The sequence below is a fragment of the Mauremys mutica genome, chromosome 14, assembly GCF_020497125.1.
Source record: "Mauremys mutica isolate MM-2020 ecotype Southern chromosome 14, ASM2049712v1, whole genome shotgun sequence".
NCBI lineage: Eukaryota > Metazoa > Chordata > Testudines > Geoemydidae > Mauremys > Mauremys mutica.
Window position 1 is genome coordinate 11,578,555 of NC_059085.1, and position 12,488 is coordinate 11,591,042.

Below are 12,488 nucleotides of genomic sequence, written 5' to 3' on the forward strand. Positions count from 1 at the left end.
CCCCCTCCCCCCGCACCGGAAAACAACTCCATCCTGGCCTGAATCTCCCTCCAAAGAGATGCATTTCCACAAAGCACTTCAGGGTTGGCAAAATGACTTTTCTGACAGAAAAAAAAGTTTTTCCATACTACTGAGAATAAACTCCCCGCATGCCCCTTTCCTGGGTCAGGCAGGAGGCACATTGGCAGGGCAGCTAGCTGGGAAGGTTGCACTGCTGCCACTAAAGTTATACCTGTTCTGTGAGTGCACAGAAGACTTCAGTCTCCAGTCATCCATATAAATATATATTTCATTTCACAATAGGGAAGGCATCAGTTCCCATCTCTTCTCCTACCAGGAAAGCCGCTTAAATGTGTTGCTATGCTGGATTTGGCCTAGCAGAGGGGACTGAAATGTCCATTACAATGCACTGCCTCTGATGCAGGCACTGTCCCTCAGGCAACACAATTAAAGGAGTCTCTGAGGTACAGGCAGCCATTTCCCTGGAAATATGCAGGCTTCATGCAAATGCTCACTTGACTCAGTGAAGTCTCTTCCTCAGGGCTCCGGCAAGAGGCCTGGGGAAAGCTGCATCAAGCACTGCCCCATATCATAGAAAATGCTCCACTTCCCAGACCAGCACGGAAGCACGCAGGATTAAAATTGGCTTTGTACATGCTTTTGACCAAGCAACTTGATTGCTTGAATGCTTATGGAAAGTGGACACTAAAAGACAGTTTGACCACCCATTGCTGGGTTTAATGCAAGAACCACTGGGTGAAATCTCTCGCCTGTGTTATACAGGAGGTCATGTTAAATTATCATAATGGTCCTTTCTGGCTGTAAAATCTAGGAATCTCTGAAATCCTACATCTGTGCAAGTCTATGACCACAAAACCAAGAACCACCTCCTGCTGCTAGCAAATGGAATGACTCCTTTTGTTTACATGGTAGAGATCTGTGCTTTCGTGCTGAAGATCCTAGGTAAGCTGTGTTGACGATCTATACGTGAGCATCACACCCTATTGTGAATGTGCAAAAGAGAGGCTCATTTTGCATGCACGCAAATGAACCAATGGAACAATTTGCTCTAGGCATGTGGTGGATTTTCCGTCACTCCAAGTGTTTCAGTCAAGACTGGATGTCTTTCTAGTAGATACGTTCCAGCCAGGGGCGGCTCTACCTTTTTGGCCGCCCCAAGCAGTCATGCGCGGGAGGCGCCCCGGAGCCGCGGGAGCAGCGGACCTCCCGCGGGCATGACTGCGGAGGGTCCGCTGGTCGCGCGGCTCGGCTGGACCTCCCGCAGCTGCGGACGGTTCGCAGGTCCGGCGGCTCTGCTTGAGCTGCCGCAGGCATGCCTGCAGGAGGTCCAGCCGAGCCGCGGGACCAGCGAACCGTCCGCAGTCATGCCTGCGGGAGGTCCACTGGAGCCGCGGGAGAGCGCCCCCTCCGCAGTCATGCCTGCGGCAGGTCCGGTCGTCCCGGGGCTCCGGTGGACCTCCCGCAGGCATGACTGCGGCAGGTCCGCCAGCCCAGCCTGCCGCCCCCCCGGGAAAGGGCCGCCCCACGCACGTGCTTGCCGCGCTGGGGTCTGGAGCCGGCCCTGGTTCCAGCTCAAATACATGTGAATGGGCTTGATGCAGAACTTACTGGGCAAAGTTCTCTGCCCTGTGTTATGCAGGAGGTTAGCATAGACAACCATCCTTCTGGCCCTAAAATTATGGATCTCGGAACAACTAACCGGGGCCTATAAATAAGGCCCAACATTTTAAACTATTTATTATAAACAATATCCCAACAAATCGCAAAAATACAACTTAGCTCTAAAAAATAAGAAGACTCACTCGAGCTCTGATACGCTGCTACATTTCTTCAACATAGTGCACAACTTGTCCAGATCTCGGGTGGGAAAACCACTGTCTGTCAGCCTAAGAAAGAAAGCAACCCCCCCACCCCAAATTATGAGATAGGCTTAAAAATCATGAGATTTTAAAAAAATAATAATGTTTAAGTTCTTTTCATTGCCTTCTGGTGTTTGAGCCTTTTGTTTATACTCAGGTCACATTTTCCAGTTTTTCTCTACAAACATGAGGATTAGAAACGTACTTTTTCATACATCCAGGAGCTGGGGGTTTTAAGAAACCCATGAAACTAATGATAAAATCATGAGAGTTGGCAATGCTGCTGTAACCCAGCGGTTTAAATTGCATCTGACTGAAAGAGTGAGTTGTTCTACAAGAGACTTTCAAAATCAGATTTAAAATGAGCTCTGCTAAGGTAAAACAACAAGAGCTACACTGAATTTCAACTCAGCCCTCTGAATACAACCCTGCATAGCAGCCCAGCACTGACCAATGGATATGGCAGGGGGCCAGGTGACTGATGTGCTATTCTGAGGTGTGTGACCTTGACCAAGTCACATCACTGTTTTGTGCCTCAGTTTCTCCATCGGTAAAATGGGGATAATACGTATATGAAAATTATGGGTAAAAGTGCTATATGGACATGGAGCATTATCATTTGCTAAGAGATGAGGCTGGCTGTTCTTTATCATTATTTATTTGTATTACAATAGCACATAGAGGTTCCCCACTGAAACTGCCCATGAACCCCATTGTTCTCAGAACAGTGCATACACATGGTAAGAGATCCTCAGTGTCCCAAGGAGCTTTACATTTAAACAGACTAAGGGTGGGATAAATGAAGGATGATTAGCCTCCTCTTACAGATGAGGAATCAAGGCACAGAAAAACTAAGTGACTTGTCCAAGGTCACGCAGGGAGTCTGTGGCAAGGCAGGGATTTGAACCCAGCTATCATGAGTCCTACTTGAGAGCTATATCCAGATGCCCATCCTTCCTCTTGACAGCCTGCAAGACATACGAACACACACTGATCTATACAGGTTTATATAGTCTGAATTAAATCTGGACTTGGGTTTGAGTCCAGGATCTTCTTGCAATGCATGTCCCAGAACAAGAGTAACTGACCAGCTCAGCAAATCAAGTTCCCACCTCTGACCTGCTGGCTGAAATACTAACCACAGGCTGATTTGGTGAATGAGACCTCATAACTAGACATCAAAGTGGGCTTCTGCAGGACTGCACGAGCACTAACCACAGAGTCGCCAGTGCCGTGCGTCCTAGACTTTACCCCCACCCCACACAAAGATAATAACGATAAACAATGAGAAGTGACTCTTCCTTTCAACAGCCTCGTCAATGCTACTCCCCATTTGAACTTGCGTCAGAAATGGTTTTCTCAGCTGCAAACACCAAAGATCTCTGAATGCCCATGAAAAGCATCAACGTACCTTATTTTCCTTGAGACCACAGACTTCTGGCTCTCACCTCCACCGGACTGGTCCCCACTACGAGATGTATCCCTGTAACAATACACATGATCAGATCTGAACATAAACTGTCCTCTGAAAAGACAAGGTGAAGAGAAGAACTCAAGGAGATGTACGTAAGTAACCACTCCACAGGGAGCACTCACCTCCATGAGAAGCCAGCGCAAAAAGCAGGACAAATTATTGGAAATATACATTGCTTTCCTTTGTTTGTAATGCCACCATGGATTTGCCACTATGATCTACCTCAAAGAGCTTGTCTCTGACCAGCTCATTTCCCTGCACTTGTCTAGCAGTAGCCAATTCTTCCTTCCAGTGGTTAACAAAATACTTGTGAGAAGGGCTGTTTGAAATTTTTCTAAACTGGTTTTGGGCAGAAATACGAGTTTTGACAGAACAAAGATTTTTGTGAAAAATGTCTGTCTTGCATGGAGAAATTTCCATTTTTTGGTCAAAAACAGGACACGCCAAAACTGAAATATTTTGATTCTAAAATGCCACTGTGGTGCATCATGGGAGTTGCAGTTCAGGTATTTCTTGTTCCCATTTTTCTCTAGGAGCTGGGCTTCCCATTTGGACTGCATCTTCCATGATGCAACATGGGCATGCAACTCCTCACTAAGAAAGGGAGACCCTGGTGCATCATGGGAGATGTAGTCCAACCAGGGAGCGCAATTTATAGAGAACAGGAGAATAAGGTGCCTGAACTACACTCTCATGAGGCAAATGGCAGCATTTCAGAATCAAAATATTTTGAATTTTTTTTGCCCAAACTTCCTGAGAACATAAACCTCATTTTCTGGCCAGCTTGACTTGTGAGTTATGGATATGATGACCCCAGAATTTACCGTAAGCTGAACTTGGTGTCATTCTTTGTGAACATATCTGTGAATCAGGTTTTGTAACTATTCGACCTGCCCTCCTGTTGTGTAGCACGGTTGTGTGGTGTTAATTGCTACATTGATGACCTTTTATTTTAGCATAGTCTACTATGCTTGGGGTCCTGTGGGATGAAATGTGCTGTCGAGATGTAAGACATTATAATCAGGGTGTGGGGAAACGGAGTGAGAGTGGCTAAACTGGGTAGGATGCTAAGAGAAAGCATCAAGATTAGAGTGAGTTGAGCAGCAGAGGGGCAACATTGTCAGGGTACACAGTGCACCCTAGTGATCAACTAAATCATATGTCTGGATTCATTCCAACATGTAAATAACAGGAAAATGTAAGGAACAGATGGGGGGGGGGGATTAACATTTCAGCTATGCTCTGACTTGTGATCAGCATGGACTGATACACAGAACAAGGGAACTGTTTCCATGTGATGTACCTGGAACGGGTAGAGGCAAATTCTCTATCTCCTATAAACTTCAGGATTGCAGTCTGATGATGAAGGCTGTGGAAGAAAGAGATGACAAACAGTGTCACACTTGGTTCACGGACTATCACTAATTTATATTTTATTTACTCTTGATAACATTGTGCGGTTTCTCAAAATGACTTAGTCATCACATCAAAGGTCAATTAAAATATTACCATTAGACAGCAGTTCCAAGATCAATTAATATATTACCCAAGACAACCAGCTCTCTCACATGACTATACTTGAGTCTAATTATGCAATATCAACTGAATAGCTCAGGCACACTATCAAGGAAAAGGTCCTGTTGAAGTTATTACACTTAACAACATGGAGTCTTGTCTACAGTCAGGAATTTTAGCCAGGGTTTGGGTAGGGAACCCATCAGTGCTGCTGCCAGTTCAGCTGAACCAGTGAAAATTTCTTTCTAAAATCCCCTGGTGCCAATAGCATGAGAGAGGCAAAAAAGGGGTTTTATGAAATGTGAAAAAAGACATTTTGACTCTGTGAAATCTGATTACTGTATCTGATTCTCAGCGATGGATTTTGGGAGTTTACCCTGAAAAATGCTGTTGATTCTGCAGGGTTATTCCTGCTAAACTGTTCCGCTTTTAGCTATGAAGGAATACACAGAACTACATACATTAGAAGTGGATGGTCATTTAGCCTATGTCCTGCCAATTTAAGAATATTCCCTGCCACATATTTTCAGTGCTTGCAAGGATAAATACAGATTGTGAGGCACTCAGATACTGTGCTCACAAGGGCCATATAAGTACCCATAGATAAATTAGATAGGCTAAAGGGGGCTATACAAGTGCCTTTAGATGACAGATTAGACAGATGAGAGAGATCAGTTGAGTACAATTTCCTGATCTGACTTTGCATACCTGGCTTCAAACTCCACCACATTCAAGCAGGTGTTCACGGCATTCAACAGACAGCAAACACCATCCACAGATATCTGGTTGTTACTGACACTGAGAAAGAAAACAACCAGACAAGCAAATGATTACCTATTGAAAAGTGGGTGTGCAATAACAGACCACGAAGGAAGTCATTAGAGGGACATGATGAATACTGCTCCATGCACATTCTAACATTTAATTTTTTAAAGTGGTCGGGCTGAAAACAGCTGGAGCCAGTATTCTTGGGGACAAGGCATTTGATGCTAAACTTCTATATTCTGAAAGGATGAGACTCCGCTTCTGAACACAGCGTTAGAAGCGTGTGAGCCACCTAAGATTTCAGAGGTCCCTGGGCCTTCGGCTGCTCCCCTGTACGGGGGTACATCTCACTCCAAGAGGCTTGACTGGCTTCCCCCTGACTCAATATTCCACCCATACTCCTCTGTGAGGGCTAGGAAGGGTGTCAGCTTCCTTCATGGTGGAACCCTGTCAGCATCTATGTACAACAGCCACCATCTTCATCACAGAATAATTCGGGGGGTGCACAGCAATACTTACTCCAACTGCTTGGAAATACGTGCCTCAGGGAGACTCTCCGCCAGCAGTCTGCAGCCTTCATCACTAAGTTGGTTACCTGATAAACTGAGGGATTTTCCCATTAAAGTGGTTCATTCTGAACAGTGTAAATCACACAGAATCTCATTCTCCTACTCCCACGCTCCTCCACACCCCTGCTTGGCCCCAGCAGAACTATGCAAAGTGATTTTTCAGTTTACTGGCAATTCTGGAAAAAAAACAACCCTAAAACAAAGTAGTTTCAGATTGAACCAAAACCATTTTTGTTCCTTTTTAATTTTCAGTAAATTGGGTCCAAGGAAACATTTCAGTTTGATTGGGTTTTTAAAATAAAATTAAAGGACATTTTGAAACAAAAAATCATTTCAAACCAAGAACTCAAAATGTTTTGTTTTGAAAACTTTGAAACAAAATGTTTTGATTTTAAAAAAAAATTGTAGGTTTGGCTTTTTTTAACTAAAACAATTTGGCAAAAACAACATGAAGTCTCAAAATATTTCACTGCTGCCGAACCTGCATTTTCCCCCTGTACCTATTGGGTTCCGGGAAGTAGGTGGGCTTAAGGATCCCCGCCCCCCCCACCCCCCGGCCTAAGGGGAGGATCTACAGGACCTGAAAACCAAACTGGCTTCGGGGGACAACTAATAAAAGAACAGGGACAGGAGTGCAGTCAGAGGGTCAAAAGAAGGGAGCCTGATGGGGACACCGAGCAGAGAACCCCGGACAGCGCCCACTGCTCCTCGAAGGCGTCAGGGGAGCCAGTGGATGCCGCCCAGAGGAACTCTGCCCGGATGCATCACAGGAGTCTCCATTGGCCAACCTCCTCTCCCTGGTTTTGTAGATGGCCGTTTTAGCCAGGGCGAGGAGGAGGTTGACCAGGAGGTCCCGCGACTTCGTGGGGCCACGGATAGGGAGTGCATAGAGAAGGAGGTGAGGGGAAAAGTGCAGCCAGAAACGCAACAGTATATTCATGAGGAGCCGGTATAGGGGCTGCAACCTGGCGCACTCTAAGTAAACGTGCGCCAGGGTCTCCCTCACGCCGCAGAAGGGCAGGTGTCTGGGGCAGGGGTAAACCGCGCCAAATACATGCCCGTGCTCACGGCCCCATGAAGGAGCCACCAGCTGATATCCCCAGTGGGCCTCGGGACCAGGGTGGAGCATAGGCTGGCCCACCGGTTTTCCCCCCTGTACCTATTGGGTTTCCGGGAAACGGGGCAGGCGGAAGCCCGCCCAATGCTAAAGGATCCCCCCCCAGCCTAAGGGGAGGATCTACAGGACCTCAGAAACCCACTAATTTCGGGGGACAACTAATAAAAGAACAGGGACAGGAGTGCGGTCAAAGGGTCATAAGAAGGGAGCCTGACGGGGACACCGAGCAGAGAACCCCGGACAGCGCCCACTGCTCCCCGAAGGCGTCAAGGGAGCCAGCGGACGCCGCCCAGAGGAACTCCGCCCGGAGACGTGAACGGACTAAGGGTCGGAAACAAGCCCCACAGTCGCAGGAGTCTCCATTGGCCAACCGCCTCTCCCTGGTCACATAGATGGCCATTTTAGCCAGGGCGAGGAGGAGGTTGACCAGGAGGTCCTGCGACTTCGTGGGGCCACGGATAGGGAGTGCATTGAGAAGGAGGTGGGGGGAAAAGTGCAGCCAGAAACGCAATAGGAGATTGGTGAGGAGCCGGTATAGGGGCTGCAGCCTGGCGCACTCTACGTAAGCGTGCGCCAGGGTCTCCCTCACGCCGCAGAAGGGGCAGGTGTCCGGGGCAGGGGTAAACCGCGCCAAGTACACGCCTGTGCTCACGGCCCCATGAAGGAGCCGCCAGCTGATATCCCCAGTGGGCCTCGGGACCAGGGTGGAGTACAGGCTGGCCCACCGGTTTTCCCCCCTGTAGCAGGGTGGTCACCCACTCCAGCCGCAAAGGGCTTAAAACGGCCCTGGGGAGGGTGTGGCTGGGAGCAAGCAGTTCCCAGGCTGATTGGGGAAGCAGGCTCAGCTGTGGCCATGCCCCAATCAGGGCCCAGCTGACCCCTATAAGAGGGCAGTGGGCCAGGAGCAGAGTTGGTCTCTGCCTATAGAGAGGGAAGGGCCTGGCTGCTTAGGAGCTCACAGGGTACCTAGAGTGGAGCAGGGCTGGGGGAAGTCCAGAGGAGCTGGGAAGCTCTGGCCTGGAAACCCCCCAGGCTGCAGGCCTTGTTGAAGGCCCAGAAGGGTACTGGGGGTTGCAGAGGGCAGCCCAGGGGTAGGCCAAGCCAGCTGGTCCATACCCCCCTTGCCTATGATGAGTGGCTTGTACACTGCAGTCTGCAGATACTGAGGTGAGGTTGGGATAGTGGGTGGTGGGGGTTCCCCAGGGTGGAGAGACCCAGATACTGTGGGGGTACTGCCAGGGGGAAATCCCCAGGAGAAGGGGCACTGGGGTCTGGGAGGAACATGGGGGCCAGTGAAAGGCGAGACACTGGCTGGCAGAGGGCGCTCTGGAGGCTGGTGAGCTAATTCCCCGGGAGGCCAGCAGGAGGTGCCGTGGAGGTGAGCATCACCCTGTTACACCCCTCAAAATAGCTTTGGACAAAAACTTTCGCCCTGCTCTACTTCCTACATGAAGTCCCCTCAGTGAGTCCACTCTGCTTCACTTGGCTTGTGTGTGTGCCCCAGGCCCAACAAGAACCCGCCATTCAAGCACCTGGGGAGGGAATGCGAGCCACAGAACTATGTCAATGGGTGGCTGCAGACCTGATGGGAGGGGGAAAACACAGGGTAAGAAAGACCCTCTAACCCTAATCCCAGCCAGTCAATGGGAGAGCTGGCCCTCTAAATCTGTGGTGCTGAGCTGGGCTGGAGAATCACCTTGCCAGAGACATTAGAGTTCCCTGAATTTCCTCTTGCAAGTAGGTTACAATGAAATCTGTACAGCCAGACCCTGCCTGGCACGAGCTGTGCAGGAAAAAAAGGGGGGGGGTGTAGTAGCTGCTAGTCCCCCCAAAGGGGGGCCCTGCCTCTCCAGACCATCTAGCAGAGGTGGATGGCCTTGGAGGGGCATACGGGCAGCGCAACAGGCACATCTGCCCTCTGTGCCAAGAGTCCCAGGACATGGTCTCCTCAAGGATCTAACAGACGTGCTCTAGTTCAAACAGGAATTAATGCAGAGAAATCCTACGGCCTGTGTTAGACAGGTGGTCAGACCAGACCACCACAATGGATCCTTCTGGTCTGATAATCTGACTCTGTAAATGCCTTCCAGAGCAGCGCTGTTCCCCAGAGCCCCTGGCACATGCCTTTGCCTCTGGGGCACAGCATGGCCAACAATGCTGTTTGAAAAGAGGTGTCTCTGGTTACATTCCCGTAGTGCCAGAAGCTGGGGGTTAGACTCCCAACTCCCACTGAATCTCTTCAAAAATCCCAGTGTGCCTAATCTAGAACAACATGGCCCCTCCTCCCCTCACTGGGGTGAGGAACCCGCATTAAATTGGTGATTTGACATGATTTCTCCCTCTTCCATCCCACCTGCAGCAAGATCAACATTAGAAGGGACCCTTAGAGGAAACAGGATCTTTCCTGATGTACTTACTCCACTTCCGAGAAGTGGGCGGAGCCCCTGAGAAGAGCAGCGATCTCCCCTGCATGTTGTGAATTGAGGCTGCAATCCTGTAACCTATGAAGAGGAAGATTAGAGTAAATGAGCGGTGAAGAGACAGACCGAGCAGGAGGCTGATATCAGAGTGCAAACAGTTCTAAGGGGATTTAGGGGGAATTCACATCTGGGATAAATGCAGAGAGGGCCAGTGGATGGGGCAGCAGACTGGGAGTCATCAGATCTGGATTCTGTTCCCGTCTCTGCCAGTGATGGGTCTGGGTGACCTTGGGCAAGCCACTTCACTCCTCTTGTGCCTCAGTATCTCTAGTTGTAAAATGAGGATAATACTTTATAAGGAGCTCTGAGAGCCTTCATTGACAAGTGCTATGAGAGTGCAAAGTTTTATTGCATAGTAAAGCCTCACCATCCTCCCTACAAGGAAGGTAAGCATTATCATTCCCATCTTATGAGCAGGGAAAGTGAGGCACAGAGTGACAGTAATTGTAGGTTGTCAGAAAAGGTCTTCACTTTAATCAGGTTTAAATTTGCTTCATTTCAACTTCATTCGAAATGCCTGTGTCCTTGTATTAGCAGAAAAGTGACTTTTCTTTCTGAATCCCAGAGGAGGCCTTGGAAAGAGTAGATAGCTGTTTACTTTAAAAGTCACGTTGAGAGGGAGGAAGCATTAAAAGAGCTCAGATTAGATTCTTTGATCAAAACAAAATGTTTTCTGGAACATAATCTTTGTTTCCAGCAGACGCCGCAGCAGTAGTTTAGGTCTCTAGAGTGTGATTGCTTCTTGGCAGGGATTGTCTCTTCTAAGGAGGTTTATGGTGCCCAGAACATGGGGCCCTCATCCTAATTAGGGTTTTGAGGGCTACCAGAATATAAATACTTAATTATAACAACACTGATGATAAGAGAGAGTGACTGCTAGCAACACTCAGATATTGCAGTGATGGATTGAATAGACGAAGTGCCCGATCAGTCTTCTCTATACTGTTATCTTGTGTATCTTTATCACCTGACACCAGCCCAATGACCCCACAGTTCCGGGACTCCAACGCCCACCATCCCTTGGAGGTGAAAGAAGCAGGCTGGCTGCTTCTCAGTGCTCACAGCCCTCGCCTGCCACAAGTGCAGGCTCTGCTGGGCTGGTGTCATGGCACGACAACATTGTGATACAAACTTCCCCATGACAGCATGACAGCACAATGGAATGTTGTAAGACCACATCAGCTGAGCCCAGCTCACAGTAACTGGGGACCACTGGTTTGGACAGCCTGGGATTTTTATATTTTAACTACTCACCCAGCTCCATCTCTAATAGGTCTTAAACAATAATAAAAGAACAAACAAACCCTCTGAATGTAGGGTGACCAGATGGCAAGTGTGAAAAATTAGGATGGGGGTGTGGGGTGATAGGTGCCTCTATAAGAAAAAGCCCCTATAAAATCAGGACATCTGGTCACCCTATCTCAGGGGTAGGCAACCTATGTCACATGTGCCGAAGGCGGCACGCGAGCTGATTTTCAGTGGCAATCACACTGCCCGGGTCCTGGCCACCGGTACGGGGGGCTCTGCATTTTAATTTAATTTTAAATGAAGCTTTTTAAACATTTTAAAAACCATATTTACTTTACATGCAACAATAGTTTAGTTATATAATACAGACTTACAGAAAGAGACCTTCTAAAAATGTTAAAATGTATGACTGGAACGCGAAACCTTAAATCAGAGTGAATAAATGAAGACTCAGCACAGCACTTCTGAAAGGTTGCCGACCCCTGCCCTATCTGAATGGAATGATTAATGTGATGGCTGCTTCGCCTTTGTGTGGAACCTGTTCTCTGAGGATCTCAATCAACCCATGGAAACTTAGACATATTTCTGGTGAAACGTGCTAGATTTAACAGGAATGAACATGGCAGGTCAGATCCTTGGTCCACTGCTGTGGTACCCTGTCTCTGATAGTGGCCAACACCAGCTCCTACAGAGAAAGTGGCAAGAAACTGTGAAGTCGGTCATTATGCAATAGCCAACTCCTAGGGACATTTTCTTCATAACCCCTGCAGTTAGAGGCTGGTTTTTGCTCCGATGCAGGAGGGGTTTTCTCCCTTCCACAATGCTTGTTTAAAAAAATCCTTACTGTTGGAAATCTGGATGCTCTCATTATCCTTATAAATATCCAGTCCATTTTTACTCCTGCTAAGCTCTTGTCCCCGCAGTTATATATAGTGGCAGGGAATTCCACAGGCTAACTCTATGCTGTGTTATAGAGTCTTTCTTTTCATCAGGTTAAAATTTGCCACCATTCAATTTCATGGAACGTTCCCTTGTTCTTGTATTGTGAGAAGGGGCAGATAATAATCCCCAATCTACCTTCTCTACACGTGCCATTCATTATCCTCTTTATCATCTTATGCCAGCCATGGTGATCCCAGCGCTCTAAGAGTCCAACTCCCATCGTCACGTGGAAGCAAGGGGAAGAAAGTCAGTTGCTTCCCAATGCGCACAGCCCTCTCCTGCCACAAGTGCAGGCTCTGCTGGGCTGGTGTCATGGCACGACAACATTGTGATGCAAACTTCCCCGTGACAACATGACAGCACAATGGAATGTTGTACAACCACATCAGCTGAGCCCAGCTCACAGTAACTGAGGCCACTGATGTGGACAGCCTGGGATTTGTATATTTTAACTACTCTCCCAGCTCCGTCTCTAATAGGTCTTAAAGAATAATAAAA

At 48.1% G+C, this 12,488-nt stretch overlaps 1 protein-coding gene across 1 annotated transcript in view; it reads right to left on the reverse strand.

The window, feature by feature from the left end:
• NLRC5 (NLR family CARD domain containing 5) overlaps positions 1-12,488 on the reverse strand; it is a 79,672-nt gene that overhangs the window by 36,753 nt on the left and 30,431 nt on the right. The window contains exons 12-17 of the mRNA XM_044987676.1: positions 9,738-9,821; positions 6,154-6,237; positions 5,578-5,667; positions 4,658-4,723; positions 3,292-3,363; positions 1,824-1,907 (exon numbers count right to left, since the gene is read on the reverse strand). Of these exons, the coding sequence (XP_044843611.1) occupies positions 1,824-1,907; positions 3,292-3,363; positions 4,658-4,723; positions 5,578-5,667; positions 6,154-6,237; positions 9,738-9,821 (480 nt within the window). The remainder of the gene's footprint in view (positions 1-1,823; positions 1,908-3,291; positions 3,364-4,657; positions 4,724-5,577; positions 5,668-6,153; positions 6,238-9,737; positions 9,822-12,488) is intronic.